This window comes from Corythoichthys intestinalis, chromosome 8 (assembly GCF_030265065.1).
Source record: "Corythoichthys intestinalis isolate RoL2023-P3 chromosome 8, ASM3026506v1, whole genome shotgun sequence".
NCBI classification, from domain to species: domain Eukaryota; kingdom Metazoa; phylum Chordata; class Actinopteri; order Syngnathiformes; family Syngnathidae; genus Corythoichthys; species Corythoichthys intestinalis.
Window position 1 is genome coordinate 54,481,330 of NC_080402.1, and position 21,802 is coordinate 54,503,131.

Sequence of the window (21,802 nt, forward strand, 5' to 3'; positions counted from 1 at the left end):
AAGAACCAATCCCGTTTTGTTTAGTTCATACCCGGTAGAAACAAAATTTCAAATACCAGGTTTACTTTCAGACACGGTTGTCGAACGAGACGGTTAACAAAGTAAAAAAAACAGATAAAGGTAAGCACTTTCATGGATTACGTTATCCAGTTGTAGAATGAAATGCGTTAGTTTCAGAAAATTAAACAAGTGTTGTTTATTTGCCCAACTACAAAGGTCAGAATGCTGCCCACTGGAGATGTGCAAGGCTGTCTCCGTAAACTAGAAACTCTCTTGCGAATCATAAAGTACCCTGGACATGTCGACTACAACGGGTAAATTGTGTACTTTTAATCCTTTCACAACATACTATTGGGCTAACCAACCCTGTGCATGGCTGAGGGCTAATTCGTATGTGCCCAAAAGTTTTGCTAGCAGAAACTGAAACGGTTTACATTTTAATTTAAATAACTAAATTTGAATTAAAAAATAAAACAAAATTACACAATGTAAATTTATACTGTTTATTTTGACCAAGTTCTTGGGGGGGGGGGGGGGGGGGCACTATTTCTGGAATAAATAAGATATTTTAGAAATAAATACAGATAAATATTAGTCAAGAACTGGATACCAATAAATTTATGACATTCAATCCATTTTTTCCTAGAGGTCAAGATTGGGATTTTCAAATGCCAATACCAATACCTAAAACATTTTTCAGCCGATTGCCGATAATCAAAGCTGACTTTGTAAGCCGTTATTGGAGGCCGATATACATGCCAGAATTTCTTTTAAAGCACTCAGATTATGAGAGGCATTTTTTCATTGTTTCAACAGCTTCAAATTTACAATGAGAACCTAAGATTTAAAGGATTTATTTGGTCTAGTGCTACCAAACCAACGAACACATTTCTTTTTATAATTATTATACACACTCAGCAAGAACAGTACATTATTTTCAAAGAATTAAACCCACCAGGACGTCACGACGAGATGTACACAAATGAGAGTGAGAGTTTAAGAGAAAGCTCGCCATAGTAAAGCTAATGCTAACGCGAATGCTACGCTAACGCTACGAGTTATATTTAGAGTGTAAGGATCACTCAGTAAACACATTTAAAGGCTAAAGCAACATTGCATTTAATCTTATGCAAGATCAAAAAAATCTTACAATATTTACATAACAGGCAAGCCTGAAGCCTCCTGAAGCAGCCTGCCTTCAAGCTGCTGCAGGGTCCTTCTGGGGTCCTTCAGTCAGTCAGCGGTGGCCACAGTTGCCCACACAGATACCAGATCAAAATCCTTTTTTATCGGCTTATTTTCTTTGTTAATCAGCCAATGGCCGATGTTGGAAAAAAGTCCATATATCAGCTGGCCTATATATCGGTCAACCTCTAATTTTTTCCTAAAATGATCCTCATTAAAATTCCACTGAATATATATTTCACATTGAGGTCTCACCATTGAAACTCAATTTGTTAAATTTGTTTTAAATTGCTGTGAACGGATTAGCGATTCCATACTTAAAAGTAGGAATAGGATGTCAACTCAATAATGCTCACAAAAAGTTTGTCTTAATACTGGGTTCCCCACCACCCATCAATTACATTGCTTGTGCACTCACCCTGCACTATCTTCCCTCTTATCCTTCTAGTCAAGTTTTATACCCTCTCCACTAAGTGTTATGTGAAATAAACACCAACTTTAATGTCTGTATCTTTTGTCGCTTTTGTTTTGGGATGTGTGTATTTTGGGCTTCTGTTTTACAATTTCAAATTGTTTGTCATTTTAGACTTTCCATAGGAGACCCCTCAGCTTTTCTCCCAATACTGAGCTTCAGTCTCACCACGTTCTCCCCACCTTTTACTGAGCAAATAGTGGCAGCTGGATTGGAGCTGACGGGCAAAACTGATCTGCGATTCACTGACACACTCTATAAGGTACCCCTCTCTGACACGATAATGTTCCGAGTGACAATTTGTTGTCATACAGAAGTCCCGTCCAAGTGACTGGAGGTCCAGTATTGCCAATACAGATATGATTCAGATACTATATAATATTTAAGGTAGATACACTACCGTTCAAAAGTTTGGGGTCATGTGGAAATTTCCTCATTTTTGAAAGAAAAGCACTTTTTTAAAATGAAAATAACATTAGATGGATTAAAATTAACAACATAGATTAAAAGCAGGATAAAAGGAAATTAAGCGGTCCAGCCAAAAGAGATATAAGGTTCAGGATGGGTAAGAAAGATTGAATAGAAGTTTTTGAGTCAGGATTTGAAAAGGTAGAGCAGCTACTAGTACATTGCGAAGGTCAGGGGTAGGGAGTGACAGAGCTGGGGGGAGAGTTGACTAAACGCTCTGGAACTGAAGGTGGTCAGACGGGCACGAGGGACAGAAAAGTGGAGGGTAGAGGGTAAAATCAGTCACACTTCCTGCAATGGGAATATCGCGCATGCGCACTTGACCAGGGCAATGTTCAAACGATACATCGTGCAGGCCAACTGATTATATATTGAAAGCCGCGGGTGAGGTCGGGGCTCCGATCTCGTGTCACCCCGTGGCTGTCGCGTGTTTGGCGGGGCGCGCTTGGGCGGGCCGTCCCGGTGCCGGGACTGGCAGTGGGGTGGCATAGGGTCGGTTGCCAACGGGCTTATACTCACAAGGGATTCCAACGATTACTGGGTTCTAGATCACAAAGCTGATTTGTGTACACGTTACCCCTCCCAATCACTTAGCTTATAGACTTCCCCACCCCCCTCCCCTTCTTTCCCGGGTCAACAGGCACCTCACATGGTGTGAACCGGAAATACATCTAGCTGACGATGGCACCAACATATTAATAGTTAGTGTAGGCGTTCAATGTATTTCATGTTGTTGTTTGTGTTGCTTTTCTTTCTTTTCTTGAGTTTCTTTTCTTCTGTCCCCCCATAACCCCTATTTGTTTGCTGTTTTGTCATAATAAACTAGATATGTTGAATGATCACAATAGGAGTAAGTCATATTTTCAATGTGAAACATTAAAACTGTTAAGACCAACTGGACACTTAGGCTAGGTTCATTGTACAGGTTTTAATGCACAAATCTGATTTTTTGTCATATCTGTTCTTTTGGCGTGCCTGTTCAGACTGCCTTTGTCCATTGAGACCATTCAAGTATTACGCATGCGCACTAATTCGCAGTCCAACATGCGCTGAGCAAGAAGCCCCGCATGCGCAGAAGCATCAAAACAAATGGCCACATGCTGGCTCTCATCCGTCATTCCAGGGATATCATATTTTGCTTTTCAAAAAGAGGACACAAATAACAGACATAAATAATCCCCGTTTAGGCTTATATTACAGTTTATATGGATCAATGGCATGCACGCACTGTCCGTTCATGTCACACACACACATACGGGCAGTTTGCGCCGACTCTTGGCCGTGTAAGTAATGTTGAAATATTGCTCATATGGAGCAGAGAGAAAACCTATCATTCTCAGGCTTATCCTCAACCCATTTTTATTTTTTTATGACTGTTGTCAAGCCTGGCCCCTTCCCCAAAAGCCGTGTTCAATGCAAGCTAGGCGCTAGTAACGCACAGCTGCACCGCTACCGTAGCGTCTCTCTCGCTCTTTAATAACGTAATTGCTGCATTAATTCCGATTTGGGAGACTTCACAGTACAGACCGCCGCGACATTCTGGGAAAATGTGGCCCAGATCGGATTTGAGCTACATACGAAAGTGACTCAGATTGGATTTGAAATGGTCCACTTCTATACGACTTGTCCCGTTCAGACTGTCAAGTTAATCGAATTACTTGAGTTAATTGATTAATCGTTGCAGCACTAGTTGCGTATATGAAACCTCGAAGAAGGATATTAATGCACTACTACCAATTTTGTTTTTCCACAGTCAAGACTTTTCAGATTTTTATTTTTTCCGTTAAGGTTCTCCGAGATATCTTCCACTATAAGCCCGTCGTCTCCAAGCAACAGTTCCTGCAGAATGGTTTTGCACAAAGAAAGATTTCTACCCTTTGTGACATCATTGGCTTGGTTTTGAAGAGACACAATGAACTGAAAAAGGTAACCACACATTCAAATGTCATTTGACAAAAAAGGAATGACTTTGCTGTAAAGTACAAAATGCTTGGGCTCAATAATCAAGCATCAACTTGAATTCATTGGCTAGCTTCAGGTAGCTGTTAAAAAGTAGCAAGTCGTGCTCCCTTTCTGGTTGTGTGCTGCAGATTCCCTAACATTGCATTTATGGGTGACTAAGGTAATTAGCTTCTAAAACAAGTTTTACAACCTCAGGTGTTCATAGTATACACTTAAGATGAGAAATCCTCTTTATTCTATTTTTTTTCAAAGTCTCCAAATGCATTGCATGTTCGTAACATAACGTATGTAAAAAATAAAGCAAACTAACAGTTGTATGCATATGTGCACATGGCATCTGTTACGCTTTTGCGCAGGTTTAATTTAAGTAAACTATTCAATAAGTTCCCTGAAACTCGTGCATTGTTTCTTAGCGCAAATAATTAAAATAGTGGTTCTGTGGCTTCGTATGCAAAGTGAAATTGGCCAATTTCCTTTCTAAAGAAAATGTTAATGTGGTTTAATAGTTCTCTAAACTAAACATGGCACAGGTGAAAATAAAGTGCATTTGCTTTGGATAAGGAAAAAAAATCCAGATGCCATTTGTGAAACACACAAGACTTTCGATGTAAGACTTTTTTTTTTTTTTTTTTTTTAATAAATCTGGTAAATATTTGCATCCTGATGAATTAATAATTTTTCGTCTTTTCCTTTAGCTTATAATTTTTCTTTAGATTATTTTTTTCATCAGGAGTTGCGGGCAACAAATTTACCATGACTTGTACAAGTTCCACGCAGTGCACATCTTTGTTTGGCTCAGTTGCGGCTGTTTGCACCTGTGAGCACGTAGGAACCCTGACCATATGCTTGCAGCTCAGTGGCTCTGTTTGCGAGGGCGCAATATACCTGAACCGTTTACTGGTAGTGTGATTGGCAATAAGAAACATGGCTTGGTCATCACATCCATTGATGAGAGGCCAACAGGTGGGAGCATCTCAAGTATGGATCCACTGACTGATCGAAATATACCAACATACTGTAATTGCCTTTACTTTATAGGCGCTGTAAAATAATGAATTTAATCAGGCATAGACCTCATAATGTATTGACGGGACACGGGGCCGATAAATAGGGGGCCTGCATTGCTGACTGAGTGGAATCGCAGGCAGCGCTTTTATCGTTGACAATTCTAGCTAATAAATGCTTAAATCCCTGAATTCTTTATAGATATGGATGTAAAACAGTCTAGATTCTTGGTTAAAAGCAAAAAAAAAAAAAAAAAAATCAGTTACTGAAGTATTGTATTGTCATTGAAGTATTGAAAACTTCATTATAAATGTCCAGTGAATGAAAATTGGTTGATTTACTGTACCTGAATAGAGTACCTCGCAGACCACCTCGACAATATTATCCCCTCATTGTTTAGTCTCGACAATGTTATAAAAAAAAAAAAAAAAAAGTTTCAGTCAAATGATTTTTTACTTTAATCTAAGTGCTCATTTTTCAATTACCATCATTGTATTTACAAGCGTGCATTGATCTTTTGCTGTGTGTTGTAGCCCAAAATTAGAAATCATGTTTCACACAAGGACACCAGAAAGGAAGACCATCCAAATCTGACTAAGCCAGATACAGTAAGTGTACACAACAACTACTTTTGTATGGAAGAATCATATTACCGTATTTTTCGGACTAGAAGTTTTTTGTTTAGTTTGGCTGGGGGTGCGATTTATACTCTGGAAAGACTTATGTGTGAAAGTATTAACACATTATTATATCATTTCACATGTTATTTTGGTGTTTTGGAGCGACACTGATGGTTTAGTATATTTGTTAGCATGTTCTTTATATTTGTTAGCATGTTATTTAGATAACTATAGCATAATGCTATAGTTATCTAAATAACTCTTAATAGCTATGTTACGTTAATATACCGGCCACGTTCGCATTTCGTTGTTCATGCATCATGTAACATCATACTGAACACTTATTTAGCATGTTGTTCTCTATTGTATTTTTATTTTAAATTGCCTTTGAAGATGACATCTGTTCTATGTGTTGGATTTTATTGAGTAAATTTCCCCCCAAAATGCAACTTATACTTTGGTGCGACTTGTATGGGTTTTTTTTCTCTCCATTGCGCATTTTTGGCCTGGTGCAACTTATACTCTGGTGCGACTTATAGTCTGAAAATACTGTAAATAAAATTGAAACACATTATTACATTTAGACTTTACCTACCATCCTAATTTCAATGAAGTTGAAACATTTGGTTAAACAATGACCTAAAAATCATGTTCTACACATATTTAATTCAATTTTATCGAGGAATATATTAGAGCTGTCCCGACTAGTCGACATAGTCGACGTCATCGATGACGTAAATCCGTCGACGAGCACAACATCCCGTCGACGGTTAATGAAGGGTTTAAAAAAATATATGCGCGGAAAGTTCAGAATGTCGGATGCTCTGTATGCAAGCGGGGAAAGCGCCACAAAGCCAAAAAAGCGCACCAGAGTGTCCAAAACACTGACTTATTTCAAAGAAATAAAGGAGGGTACACTCTTGTGTCCTGTCTCTTCACTGCCAAGCTTGGCTGCACGTCGGCCGTGAATAAACACCTCAAGCGCCGTCACCGTTTGTAAAAAAATTTTTTTTCATTTTTTGTACACCAGAGGGTGCTGTCGCTTTACTAAATAATAATGTTTCATTGACAATGGGCCCTATAAGTGCTATTAGTATTTCCAACTGAAAGGTTTATTTCATGTTATGGTTTATTTTATGGTATAGAAAAGTATATAACGTTAAAAGGTCATAAATATATACAGTATATACAGTGATTGCACTCAAGGAAGAGATTGTCAATGATAATAAATTAAGGTAAAGGCAATTCATATAGGCAATTCATTGATATATAAATAAGGTTTAAAAGGAAAAAGTGAAAAGTTTTCGTTAATTTCTAATTGTGTTGTTTTATTTGTGTGCACCATAGCTCTTACAGTGGGATTACATCAAGGATGGAATAAAAGTTGTAAACCATCAGTTTAAGAGACCATCTTTTCAATCGGGATGCTACACTAGTTAATTCTATCAGCATTTGAAGTCATTGTTTATTTGTGATTTATTATTGTTATTTACGTGTTTATTTGTACTTTAGTAAATAATTTAAGTGTTCCAATATGTTTTTTGTAAATTGATAAGCGTCACCAAAAATTTCATTGCTAAATTAGTAAACAAAAACAAAAAAACATTTTTTTTAAATTATTAGATTAGTCGACTAATCGTAAAAATAGTCGGCTGACTAATCGGGAGAAAATTAGTCGTTTGGGACAGCCCTTGAATATATGCCAAAAGAGCTGGGACAGATGGCAAAAAAAGCTTAGAAAGAATCCTGTATAGGGCTCACATAATGAATATAATGATCATCACGACAACCAACATATCCATTTAACAGGAGAATCGTAATAACACCACAAATACAGCATCCGCTTAGATCAAAGCCTTTTAGCAAAGCAATCAAAGAAACCAATGGTTAGAACTAGAGGCTATCTGCTAATTGTTAGCGCCTAGCATTTAACAAGCATTCAGACTAACAACGTTGACAGGTTATATTTCTGTTCTCCCAAACATACTAGCATTTCATTAATGAAGATTTCAGCAACCCTACTTACATCTCTTATTTATGCACAGTTCTTTACGGTTTGCGCTTCTGTATCATAAGAAGTAAGACACGACTGTAGCTTATCAGAATATAATAGAATACTCTTTATTGCCATTGTAACATTCATTCATTCATTTTCCATGCCGCTTCTTCCTCACGAGGGTCGCGGAGGTGCTGGAGCCTATCCCAGCGAACTATGGGCAGTAGGCAGGGGACACCCTGAACTGGTTGCCAGCCAATCACAGGGCACAAGGAGACATACAATCATTCACGCACACACTCATACCTACGGACAATTTAGAGTGTTCAATCAGCCTACCATGCATGTTTTTGGGATGTGGGAGGAAACCGGAGTCCCCGGAGGAAACCCACGCAGGCACGGGGAGAACATGCAAACTGTACAACGAAATTCAGAGAGCACACTGTTAAGATAGATCAAAGGGCGAAGATTCTCCCCTCTCAAAGGGCCAGAGAAATGAAAGATCGAGTGAACTCGCTCATTTTAGAGGGCCAGTCACAATCAAATAAAGGCACACCACACACATCAACTGGGCTTTCTTACACTCCCCAAAGACATCAAAAACTGGCTGCCATCCAAGCAACGTCTTTATCATGGATGCCCCTAAGCCTATCGCGATATCCAATTTTAGTAGGCGACATATTGCCTCAAGTTATTGCCAATATGATATATTACAGTCAATTTTTGTTTTACCAATTCAACCACTAATGTAGTGATGATAATCCTACTAAATGCACCAATTATATTAAAAATAATAAAAACACATAATGCATAATGAGTCATTTCAAAGCTAAATAAGTGCAGAATATGAAATAGGGGGGAAACCCAATGCCATATTTGTTCTCTACCAATTACAGCCCATCAAAAGTGTTTATTTGATCCAAAATGACTGTCATCTTGTCCTATAACGGGCACGTTAGCAAATTTGAAGCCGAATTATTCATTGCCAAATGCCAATCATATTTTTCATAACATGTGTCATTTTAAAGGTGTTCTTAGTTTAGAATCTTTCATTATGTGAGATTAACTCCCAAAAACTTTTATTCACATGTTGAACTTTACGTGGTTTAATTTTGAAATGTTCACCGGAAGTATGTTCGCTAAGCCGCTAGCCGTAAGCTTTACACACACAATAAAGTTTACTTCTCTTTTCGTCATGCATGTGGTGTCAGTAATAATTTATTTTTTTTCTTCATCGTTTGCAAATGCTTTTAACCAGCAAATTTTCATGTTTGAAGTTTCACCTTTTAACCGCAGTTTTGTATTTTGGATAAGATTGCCAAAGTTTTATAGCAGGCTAAAATGATTAGTACAATGTCTTTTTTCCATTAGCTAGGTAGCGATGCTCACGTTTTTCAATGTTTAATATAGATGTGTTTCCTTTTTTTCGTATGTCTGAACTTTAATTCAACGGCGTGTTGATGACCAATAAGCATCTGTGCAAGGAAGTGGAGTCTCACTTGCAATCAAAACGCACGTGCAGCACACGCAAACGCACGCACAAATGTATGCACACACGAGTGCAGCGATAAATCACACGAGGGAAAATCACCGCACTCATTTCTATTTATTGTGCGATAAATTGACTTGCATATCGTGACAGGCTTATTTAAGCATGGCCATAGCAAACTACATTCAGTCACACCTATCTCCTACTGAAAATGTTTAATGCATCATGAAGTGTAAAATACGACAACTCATACCGCTGACTGTTAATAATGATTCAACATACCTTTTTTGTTTCAGGTATGTGACCAGCCTTATGCAGTGCATCACATGAAAAAAGACTACTTGTCATGTCAGAGTGTAGTACAGACCTTGCATGATGAAGTACACTCCAATATGAAGCATACTGAAAATGGAATTCCAAATGAGACGGAGAAGAAGCAAGAGGAGGTATGATGTTCAACATTAACAAATTGCAGGGGTGTCAAACCGGGCCTCAAAGTGCTGCAGTGGGTGCTGGATTTCACTCCAATCAAACAAGATGAATACCTTTTCACCAATCCGGTGTTTGCAGTTAAGTGCTGCTTGTTTTATCAGACACCAAATTGGTTAAACTGTCTGTGCTGGATGTGTTGGAATAATGACCAGGGCACACTGCGGCCCTTTGTCGAATCGGTTTGACACCCGTTCTAGGGCCTAACATTCTAATGTAAATGCAAGTTTAGAATTCAAGATAGGTCAGCCATTCTAAACTGAAATCAATGTGTGTGTATATACACACACACACCCACACACACACACACACACACACACACACACACACACACACACACACACACACAAACAGAGGTAGTCCCTAGGTTACGACGTACTCGACTTAGGCGATTTCAACTTTACGATGCTGGAGTCTCGTCCGCCATTTGGTCTCCAGTCGTTTTTGTTTTTTTTCCAAGTCGTATAAACAGTACCTTATTGTACCCCAAAATTTCTCATTTTTTTGCTTTACTTTATTACTATGACGTCTTCTGTCCTCACTAAACGTAAAGTGGTTCAGCTTGACAGACAGCAAACAAGGCAATTGTGCTTTTTGAAGCTTTTTGCTTCAGTTCTGACAATTTGTAAAGCTGTAACACACCTAACGGCACACATTTTTGTCAATAAAACACTTGACACAAAAAATTGGTGTTCAAAGGTCCATCAAGTCAATAAATCAATATGTAAATTTTAGGGCTGTCAAACGATTAAAATTTTTAATCGAGTTAATTACAGCTTAAAAATTAATTAATCGAAATTAATCGCAATTAATCGCAATTCAAACCATCTATAAAATATGCCATATTTTTCTGTAAATTATTGTTGGAATGGAAAGATAAGACAAGATGGATATATACATTCAACATACGGTACATACGGACTGTATTTATTTATTATAACAATAAATCAACAAGATGGCATTAACATTATTAACATTCTGGTAAAGTGTTCCATGGATAGAAAGACTTGTAGTTCTTAAAAGATGAATATTAGCACAAGTTATAGAAATGTTATATTAAAACGCCTCTTAATGTTTTCGTTTTAATAAAATTTGTAAAATTTTCAATCAAAAAATAAACTAGTAGCCCTATTCTGTCCTCAATGTGTGTGAGTACACAAATTGACAGATAGCGAACATAAGTTCCAAAAAGAAATCAGACGGTGTGGCAAAGTTGCATGGGCTTTACTAAAGTCATCTGTTTTTGACAGGAGCACGTTTCTTGTATTTTTGTAAAACTGAAAATAACAAGGCAATGTGTCAATAACTTGCATAAATCACAAAATAACATAAAATGTACACACACGTGTTCCATTTGAGCAGTAGCACTAGCCAATTAGCTCACAAGCATCTAACAATGTAACTGCATTTCACCATATATGTGAACAAATTCAAATACACATCATCAATAACTATCTAATGCTCATGAATATAAACAAAGGAGGAATATAACTCACAAGCGATGCATGTATTAGACACAAACAGTGTGATGGGGCTATGAGAACTGCCACTGAATACTGGATGCGGACGTTAGCTGGTCTGAATAGCACTGTCTATTAGTGTGAGTTTGCGTCGACATATAATCACGTCAGAAAAGCGCGCCGAAACCCATATAATCAGCTGCACTGAATCGCCAGCAGAGGGCGACATTACGCCAGATAACATATGCAAGTCACACCCAAGCGCCAGCAGAGGGCGGAAAAACTCCATAAAACACAATTAACAAGTTGGCCTTTCACTGTACTGACATTTAAATCTGTCTGAGCGGGCCTAGTGCGTTAATTGCGTCAAATATTTTAACGTGATTGATTTAAAAAAATAATTAACGCGCGTTAACGCGATAATTTTGACAGCCCTAGTAAATTTAGTAGATTAAATTAGCCTATTTTGCCTAACAAAAGGCCGCTAGTTTAAATACTACGGATGCTAACGTATTACAATTCTCATTGCAAATCGCTCACATGTAACTCCACAAACTGTATCGCTAAAGTTAATTATAAATGCATACAAAAACATATATTAGCTGAAACAATTTACAGCCTTATGTGGGACAAACCAGAGTGCAGCTATCCTTAATCCATGTCAGACGTCTGAGTCTGCTAAACCATACAAGGCCATAGTCCAGCCAGACCCAACGCTGCCACGAGAGGTCAGTGTACCCTCCATCGCTGCCACCAGAGGGCAGTGTATCCTCCATCATTAAACAAAATACAATACTTTTGGACTATTTAGATAGTTATTTTGTGGTACTTATAAGGTTTATTCCGATTTACATGGAAATTCGGGTTATGTCGCCAGCATCGAAACAGAACTCGTTCGTAACCTGGGGACTACCTTTGTGTGTGTGTGTGAAATGGGGTCTGCACCTCCAATGTTGAGGCAGCTCGCTTTATGGCTATTAAGTGTGTTGGCAATCCCTGAACCTGTGTGTGGACACCAGTAGTTAGGGATTTCATCATACTGGAGAAATTCCAGAGGCAGATACAAAAATCTGGGCTTGAGAAGACTTCGGTGAGGCCATGAAGGATAGCCTCTGGAATGGATTACATTGTTTAAATTCTTGTCCACCACTCAGTGTCTCAGAAGGGAAAAGCAGTGCCCCATACACACAAGTCAACTCAGGATACAGTGAGCGGTAGTGTTGTTAATAATGGCATTAGAATATAACGGATTTACTAATGGCGTTATTTTTTTAGTTAGTGAGTAATCAAATTAATTTTCTCATCTTTGCAATACCGTTACCGTAACAGAGGATGTAAAGGTGTGTGTTATTATGCGTTACTACGTTGGTTGAATGACGCAAGAAAAGTCAGAGACATGGAGAGACAAGAGCGGGAGTGGGAAGGAGGGAAGATTGTTGTGACGCCGTTGCAAACGCGATGCTAGGCTAGGTGGCTCCAATATTTCCTGACTGTAGCCAACAGCCTACAATCAATGCCCACTTGATGCTACGCTAGATATCACATGTATATAGAACTAGATGTGAAATGACAGACTCGGCGTTGTTAGTAAACAGCCGCCATCTTAAAGCAGCAGACTTCTCAGAAAGGTTCAGTTGTAGTGAACCTTCCTAGCGAACCTAAGTAACTTTTATTTAAAATACTCTTAAATCTGCAAAATCTTGACTTGAATCTATCCTTAAATGATGAAACAGTTTTAAAACTTTCACATGTCGAAAGTAGACAGAAGGGAAGTAATGCAATAACGAGAACAATTTTAACAACTTTAACGGCTGATTCACAACATCAAATGACTTAAAAACATAGCAAAGGTTACTATGGTTTTTTTTGTTTTTTTTTTTAAATGGAAAAAAAAACATGAAAGGTAACACCATTTACTTTGCTAAGTAACTAATTTCTCTTACATTCAGGTAACTGAGTTACTAACTCAATTACTTTTTGGGAGAAGTAATTTGTAACTAATTAGTTACTTTTTTAAAGTAAGATTAACAACACTGATGTGTGGTGAGGAATGGGGATAAAATTTCAATGTCCTCACAATTTCACTGACACGATTTCCTATGATGGAGTGTTGGGATGATGATCAAGTGATATTCAATTCAAAATATTGCTGCACCCATCCAGTTAAAAAATTTAGTAGTATTTCATGCACAATATCATTTTGTCTTTCAGCCTTCCAAAATAGAGCAAAGGCTTTCTGTAATGGAAGCTCAAATTGAAAGTCTTCTGAGTGGTTTTCAAAAGCTCAGTGTCTTAGAAGACCATCTGGAGGAGCTCATGAGACGGAGCAACACAAAAGAAGCAGTAAGGAAACTTGGCTATATACAGTACTTTTTCATTATCGTTTAGCCCTATTATTATTGCTGTCGCTTGCTAATGTATAATGATGTAAAGAGACAGTTGGAAGAGGTAACCAAATCATTTGATTCCATCATCTCAACCTAAAATGTGTGTATTCAACCCAATTCTGTTATTTTAGAAGGAAGAAGAAATTATTACAATATCAAGAAAGACTTGGGATAATCTAAATGATCGAATTTTATTGCTGGAAACCAAATTGGAACTGGGACTTGCAAAGGTAGGATACACTCTCAACATCTGAACATCTTTTTGTGTGGTGCGTTCCATCTATTTAGTTTATTTCGATGTTTGAATAAGAATTGAATTTGGATGAATTTCAATGTTCACTCTATGTGTACTTTTTGTATGTATTACAACACAAATGAAGATTTAGATTGAACATCTAAGATTGTGTCTGTTCTATTACCTTTGGACTACTGTCTGTGGTGTAGCTATCACATTACAGTTGGATTTACTGTTTATCCGGCCTGAACGATATATTGTTTGAACATCATCATCGCAACATGCGGATGCGCAATACCAGTACTTGCATTGCAAGTACATGCGATATTTTAATTATTATAATTATTTTTTTTGAACACGCAATCTCGTTTTTCTGCTTCATGCTCGTACAGCGCCACAAATCCACTCACGCTTTGATGCTCACGTTGCCGAGAACAGCCTCGATTACACAATGAATGAGTTGTCTTTGATCAAAGTGCTTCACAGTCGTCGATAGCCGGATCAAAGCTACAAACCTGTCAATCATTGTTAATTTCAATGACCAAACGCCAGCTGCACTGGTGACCAAGAAAACAGTTTGGTCGCTCTGCTTAGCAGACGGGAGGTGTGAGAGGCTAAGTGGACTCACTCAATGAAGCATTTGATAAAGACAAGTATTTTTCTAAGTTCTTTGTGTTCAAAAACAATTCATTATGAAGGTGGCACAGTGGTTAGCATGTCCACTTAACAGTTCTGGGATCATAGGTGGCCTTCCTGTGTGAGTTTACACGTTCTTCCCGTGCCTGAGTGGGTTTTGTCCGGGATCCTGCTGATTGAACACTCCAAATCGTCCTTAGGTGTGAGTATGGGCAATGAATGGTTGTGTGTCCACATGTGCCTAGCAACAGGCTGGCAACCAGCTCAGGTTGTACCCACCTTCTGCTTGGAGTTAGCTGTGATAGGTTCCCGCACCCCTGCGACCCTTGTGAGGATGATGAAGGAACTATATAAGTATAACACCATTTACCATTTATATATGAATGGTATGGAGAGTGATGACGTTAAAGGTGACACAATGAAAAATATATTTGCGCCTCCATTTTGTGCTGGTGCACTTTAAGAAAAAAGTTAAGCCGCCAGTGCAACCAATGCAAAAGTAAATGTGGAGCCTTGGCAAAATACATTCACCGGCCACTTTATTAGGTACACCTGTCCAACTGCTCGTTAACACTTAATTTCTAATCAGCCAATCACATGGCGGCAACTCAGTGCATTTAGGCGTGTAGACATGGTTTAAGACGATCTCCTGCAGTACAAACCGAGAAAGGGGATTTGAGTGACTTTGAACGTGGCATGGTTGTTGGTGCCAGAAGGGCTGGTCTGAGTATTTCAGAAACTGCTGATCTACTGGGATTTTCACGCACAACCATCTCTAGGGTTTACAGAGAATGGTCCGAAAAAGAAAAAATATCCAGTGAGCGGCAGTTCTGTGGGCGGAAATGCCTTGTTGATGCCAGAGGTCAGAGGAGAATGGCCAGACTGGTTCGAGCTGATAGAAAGGCAACAGTGACTCAAATAACCACCGGTCACAACCAAGGTAGGCAGAAGAGCGTCTGTGAACCCACAGTACGTCGAACTTTGAGGCAGATGGGCTACAGCAGCAGAAGACTACGTCGGGTGCCACTCCTTTCAGCTAAGAACAGGAGACTGAGGCTACAATTTGCACAAGCTCATCAAAATTGGACAATAGAAGATTGGAAAAACGTTGCCTGGTCTGATGAGTCTTGATTTCTGCTGCGACATTTGGATGGTAGGGTCAGAATTTGGCATCAACAACATGAAAGCATGGATCCATCCTGCCTTGTATCAACGGTTCAGGCTGGTGGTGGTGGTGTAATGGTGTGGGGAATATTTTCTTGGATGGTAGGGTCAGAATTTGGTGTCAACAACATGAAAGCATGGATCCATCCTGCCTTGTATCAACGGTTCAGGCTGGTGGTGGTGGTGTAATGGTGTGGGGAATATTTTCTTGGCACTCTTTGGGCCCCTTGGTACAGCCTACCTGAGTATTGTTGCTGACCATGTCCAATGTACCCAACTTCTGATGGCTACTTTCAGCACGATAATGCGCTATGTCATAAAGCTGGAATCATCTCAGACTGGTTTCTTGAACATGACAATGAGTTCACTGTACTCAAATGGCCTCCACCAGATCTCAATCCAATAGAGCATCTTTGGGATGTGGTGGAACGGGAGACTCGCATCATGGATGTGCAGCCGACAAATCTGCACCAACTATGTGATGCCATCATGTCAATATGGACCAAACTCTCTGAGGAATGCTTCCAGCACCTAGTTGAATCTATGCCATGAAGAATTGAGACAGTTCTGAGGGCAAAAGGGGGTCCAACCCGTTACTAGCATGGTGAACCTAATAAAGTGGCGGGTGAGTGTGTATTGCAATGTTAGTTTTTTTTTCAATATTGTTCAGACCTATTCCAAACAGAGCTATTCACGTTTTATGGTTAAACTTCTTCCAGTTTTAATATTGCAATGATAGTTTTCCCAATATTGTTCAGGTCTACTTTTAACCACTTTATTATTTTAACAGTCAAATGATCCTCCATCAGCTCCAGTCTCCTCTTTGAGCTCCATATCTGATGCTTCCACGGTGAGACAGTAAAGCATTCAAATTACTATCTTGCCAAATATTTCCTTAGTACTGTATTTTTCGGACTATAAATCGCACCTTAGTATAAGTCGCACCAGCCCAAAAATGCGCAATGAAGAGGAAAAAAAAAAACATAAGTAGTAATGGAGTATAATTTGCATTTTTGGGGGAAATTTTCTTGATAAAATCCAACACATAGAATAGATATGTCGTCTTGAAAGGCAATTTAAAATAATAATACAATAGAGAACAACATGCTGAATAGGTGTACAGTATGATAATGTTACATGATGCATGAACAACTAAATGCGAACGTGGCCTGTATGTTAGTGTAACATAGCTGTTAAGATTTACTCAGATAACTATAGACCCTACTCACCTACGTCACAAAATGATGTGTCGCTTTATCCGGCCGCCATATTGTCCGTCATTTTTTAGCCCTATTCTCAATGGTTTCAATTAGTCGTGCAATTTATAGCGCAATTCATGGAAGCCCCGGTGTTATCTGATGCTGTAAACTCATTGGATGCGTTGCATAAAAGGCATTATGTGGAAAAGCTTCAGTTTATCCATTCGCCAGATCCATATTTGATGCCTAAATCGATATTTTTCGACCCGCTGTCTTCACCGTCTCTGCCTGACATCTGCTACCCTGGTATTTACAACTATCTTGTCCACACAAAATCAGCCTATTCTCATGAAAGTTTGAAAAACTTTAAGAGCTTGGAGGCTTATAAATACTTCGTTGCTGGTTGGGTGAAACAGGTCCTCGTACACAAAAATTCGGCAGGAATCTATCTTGTGCTCGGGAAGGTGAGTTACGAAATTTTCAATTCAAAATCTTTTGTTCTTGCTAACATTCACTGTCAAGTCTAATGTATTTCATGTCATTTGTCAATGGAGCTAGGGCTTTTAATGTTTATATGGTTTAGCGATAGCACTCTCACTACATACATATATAATATGTAATAAATATGAAGTGCGATAGCACTACTCCAGATTGTCCCTAGTTGAATTTATTTTTTGGCTTTCGACCTCAATAGTGAAATTGTAAATTAATTGTATGACAACTGTCTTATTATCCCCTTATAATTATATATTTTCAGGTAGTTCATTCACAACGTCTGAGTGTATGTTGTCGGCGATTAGCAATGATCTTAATTGTGGTTGTCAGCCCAAAACCCTCTAAATATATATTAAATACATCTTACCATATATAAAATGACTACTACATAATCTGTGGTAATCGTTTGGAGCCCAGTTTTCCCGTCGAATTGCAGCAGCCCATCTCACTCTCCTCTCCGGGTCTCTTGGAATCCGGTAGAACTTTAAGTCTCTCTGTCTATCTTCTCTGTTATTGCAACCGACCGCCACACACGCCTTCACCATTTTGATTATTAATGTTAACGAGCAGAAAAACACGCCATAATAGGAGGAATTTACGTAGCGGTAATGCATCAACAGTGACGAGTTGACGGACAATATGGCGCGGGGGCGTGGTTGTGACGTCATGTGAGTAGGGTCTATAGCATAAAGAACACGCTAACAAGTTTACCAACCATCAGTGTCCCTCCAAAACACCAAAATAACATGTGAAATGATATAACAATGTGTGAATAATTTCACACATACGTAAGTTGCTTCAGAGTATAAGTCGCACCCCCAGCCAAACTATGGAAAAAAAACTGCGACTTATAGTCCGAAAAATATGATATACATTAACAGCTGGTAAGATCAAAGAAGGGATTAGTCTTTGCTTGTTTTTTGTTTTTTATTTCATTTCCATTTTGCTGTTTGCGTACTTTGGGGATCTGTGTTGTAGTGCTAACTTAGGTTAAATTTTTTCATGGCTGAGCCTGATAGCGTCCCTAAGAAAGCTTAGCACATAGTTTTGTTTTTTAATTTGGTGAGCATATTGTTTGTTTGTTTTACATGAAAGTAATTCCAATTTTCCAAGCTTATTTGTGCATGAAATAAGTCAAAATGAGTGTGTCATCGGGTTGAAGTTCGCAATTTATGTTTATTGATTAAAATTTACATGCCAAATCTGACTGCAAATGAGCAGGGCAACAATGTGAAGTCACTTTATTTATTCAAGTACCTGCCCACTTTTTCATATCATTATTCAAAGAATTGATGGTGTATTGTACCGGAATTACATTGCGATTCACACCTCGATTTAATACTGTCTAACTGTGCATTAAATAATGATGCTTGTGGTCAAAGGGGACAAATACATTTTCACAGCACTGTTAGACTTCTCATAATGATTTCAATCCAACTCATTTTTTTTTTTTTTTTTGCTTTACATTTTGTCCAGAGTGATGTAAAAAACAGACTCGAGAGGATCACCAGTATGTAAGTGATGATTCACTCAGTTCACAAAAGCATTGTCATTTTCATCCTGCTGTGGAACATTGGCTCACGAGCTTATTTTGTTGCAAGACTGTATTCGCAAGTCAGAGTGGAAACAGAATGTACTGTATACATAATAATAAGTTATGCATAGAGCAAACAATTTATGTTAAAGGATGTTCCGATCGCATATTTTTGCACCCAAGTCACCTGATTTTGAGAATCTCCCAATACGGAGTCCCGATCCGATACCAAAGTTTTTTTTTTTTTTTTTTTTTTTTTTTTTTTTTTAAAACAAAAGTTCCAAACATGTTATAGTTCTGTACTTTTTACAGTACTTCTGCTTTTTCCAGGAGTTTTGCGGATTATAAAACGTACATATTTTTGTATCTTTTGGCAATGCCATTGTATTTCTGGCAAGGCAACTAATCAATGAATAAAGTAGTTGCTAATATTTAATATTATAATTTAATAATCAATTTTTTACCAGCAGCTATAACCAGTCCCATTTCAGTGTTTATTTTTGTGTAACATGAGGCTGGGTGCACGCCAGTGATTAGAGCAAGAGAGAGAGAGAGTTCACTGCTAGTCTGCTAGACTCAGGTTGGGTTGCTAAATCAATAACTTTTAAGTATTGAGAGTTAAATCATCTTTAGTTAGATACAGGGTGCCTCAGTCAGAGTTTAGTAAATTAAGCCAATTGTATTATTTGTATTCTTTGTTGAGACATTACTACTTAGCACAGAGCGCTAAGCTAAGCAAGCTAGCCAGTGGCCCTTTAGTTATTGTTAGATAGTAAAGTTGTCTAATTTCTTTTTATAAAGAAATCACAGACATAAACCCATTCATATAAGAGCTTAGAGTCTCCTTTCAACGCAAGCTCACATCGTGAACCAATGCTCCACATTCTAGACATGTTACTTTTCCTGAGTGTGTCTTTGTCATGACATTTGTAGGTTGAAGAGTACCTCAACTCTGATGAAGCGTACAGACTCATGTAGAACACCCTACGAACGGACACAAATGATTTAAATATTCAAAGTGACTTTGAAATGTTCCCATTAATGTTTCATTAAATCTAGCTTCTTTTTGCGGTTGGCCTTTGCCAACAAGTGGAGATGTATGTTAATCCCTCTTTGAGGCAGTGATAAGGTTTGAATCCGAGCCTTTCTTTTTGGACTGCCATGTTTTTCCAACACTTGCATGGGGTATCTCTGAGTACTCTGTTCTTTCCACACATTCTAAAAGCTTGCATGGTAGGTTAAATGAAGAATTAAAATTGTCCTAAGCTGTGAATGGTTATTAATTTTTATTTTATTTGGATTAATGTGTCTATGTATATATACTATGTTATTGTAGCTGTGCATTTATTTGTACATTTTTGCATTGTTTTTTTTTAGAACTTTTTAAATGCACTTTTGGTCATTTAGCAGGTTCGTATTTACAGTATTTTTCTTCCAATCAACCATCATTAATATTATGCAGAAATAAGGTGAAAATTGTTCATTTGTATTACTTTACTTTTCCCCATTTTTTTCTTTTAAACGACACTCTTTAATATTTCTTAAATTCTGTCGCACCTATTTTTAATGCTGAATAAAAGTTATAATATGATGCAGTTGTTTGGTTTTTTTACAAAGCACTTCTCCTGAATAACTTTTTCAGATTTATGACAAACCAAACTACCGTATTTGAACATCGTTTGAAAAAATGAGCAATTTTTAGCTTCTAAAAAATTCACGCGCGATTGACTATAACGTTATGCTTTTCGAAAGTCACTGACATAACATGGCAGACAAATGATAACGGCTGTCCCAATTGGCACAAGTCGCCCATTACGCTTCACTGATTGGATTAGCCACTAGATGGCAATGTTAGAACGGAAGAATGTGAACTGAAAAAGGCTAGTACTTTCCTAAGTTCCTCCATTTAGACTGAAAGGTACAAATGTACAGCAAATTGGTATCGTCGCCTAAATTAAAACCCTATTTTACACTCATGCTTGTACTCGACATGGTTCGAGGTTGTGAATTGTATATTTGACAAAGGAAAATAAATTAATGGAGAGATGAGTAAAGGACTCCTATCTTAATTATTTGCCTGTCAAACAAAAATCTGGAAAATGAACTAAGGAGTTTTTACGCGCGAGAAATGTTTGTTGGAGAGTCCACAAACTGGCAGAACACGCTCCATCCAAACTTCCTAAGTAAAATTCGGGGTTAGTGAACGTGATTTGACAGTTATGGAGAACGTTCAGCAGCGGAAGCCTGACATTTTCAATGGGTGAGTTAAGTGCGACAAGAAGAAACAACTTTCGGAAACATTGCATTGAATATGGATTGCTACACCGCAGTCAAGCGAAAAAAATGTACACCACCTGGCTGTTTGTTAGTCGAATTAACAAAAATGAGATGTTTGCAAAACATCAAACTAAGTCTTGTTTACGGGCTCTTATATCTGCAGCACCACAACTAAGAAAAGGGAAGACTACCTGGAATGGCCTGAGTACTTTATGGCTGTTGCATTTTTGTCAGCTCAGAGAAGCAAGGACCCGAGCTCACAGGTGGGTATTATTACTGGTGTGTAAGTTTTGCTTTAGTTCACATGTTCATGTAATTATTTAGCTGCCTTTGTTCGGATACACATACAGTAACCTCAATGTCCCAGCAGTATTCGTCCCGAAGCACAAGTACAGTATATCTTTCTCCTCCCCTCGTCTTTTGTCGAAATAACACTGTTTTCGAAATTAGTGGCATTGTGTCTCAAGGCTCTGTAGACCATGGGCATCAATCTCGGACACCTGTGCTAAATTGTCTTCTAGGTGAACCAGATTAAAGGAAAACTGCTTGAAAGTTATGTTCCACAATAATAAGCACGATACAGGTTTCTATGGAACCCCAAAAGGGTCAAAATTAATAAAAACGTTTTGAAATAAATACAATTGTAAGAAATTTACAAATTGTGTAATAATGGCACTTATATTGTGAAATACGGTAGTTGTGCAAGAAACACCTCAAAGGCCATACCGC

The 21,802-nt window shown here is 38.2% G+C and overlaps 1 protein-coding gene across 8 annotated transcripts in view; it reads left to right on the forward strand.

The window, feature by feature from the left end:
• The first annotated feature begins 40 nt into the window (after positions 1-40).
• LOC130920853 (deoxycytidylate deaminase-like) overlaps positions 41-21,802 on the forward strand; it is a 29,335-nt gene continuing 7,573 nt past the window's right edge. Inside the window, exons 1-11 of one of the 8 annotated variants that reach the window (XM_057844358.1) lie at positions 41-120; positions 217-314; positions 1,772-1,919; positions 3,914-4,051; positions 5,626-5,700; positions 9,494-9,643; positions 13,358-13,489; positions 13,665-13,763; positions 16,359-16,418; positions 18,739-18,776; positions 19,730-20,387. In XM_057844358.1, coding sequence (XP_057700341.1) covers positions 223-314; positions 1,772-1,919; positions 3,914-4,051; positions 5,626-5,700; positions 9,494-9,643; positions 13,358-13,489; positions 13,665-13,763; positions 16,359-16,418; positions 18,739-18,776; positions 19,730-19,805 — 1,008 coding nt within the window. In that variant the 5' untranslated portion in view covers positions 41-120; positions 217-222 and the 3' untranslated portion in view covers positions 19,806-20,387. Of the gene's footprint in view, positions 121-216; positions 315-1,771; positions 1,920-3,913; positions 4,052-4,085; positions 4,248-4,979; positions 5,051-5,625; positions 5,701-9,493; positions 9,644-13,357; positions 13,490-13,664; positions 13,764-16,358; positions 16,419-18,738; positions 18,777-19,729; positions 20,388-20,775; positions 21,057-21,236; positions 21,337-21,802 lie in introns of those variants that run through there. The other 7 variants (XM_057844360.1, XR_009064223.1, XR_009064224.1 and 4 more) reach the window with 7 other exon arrangements.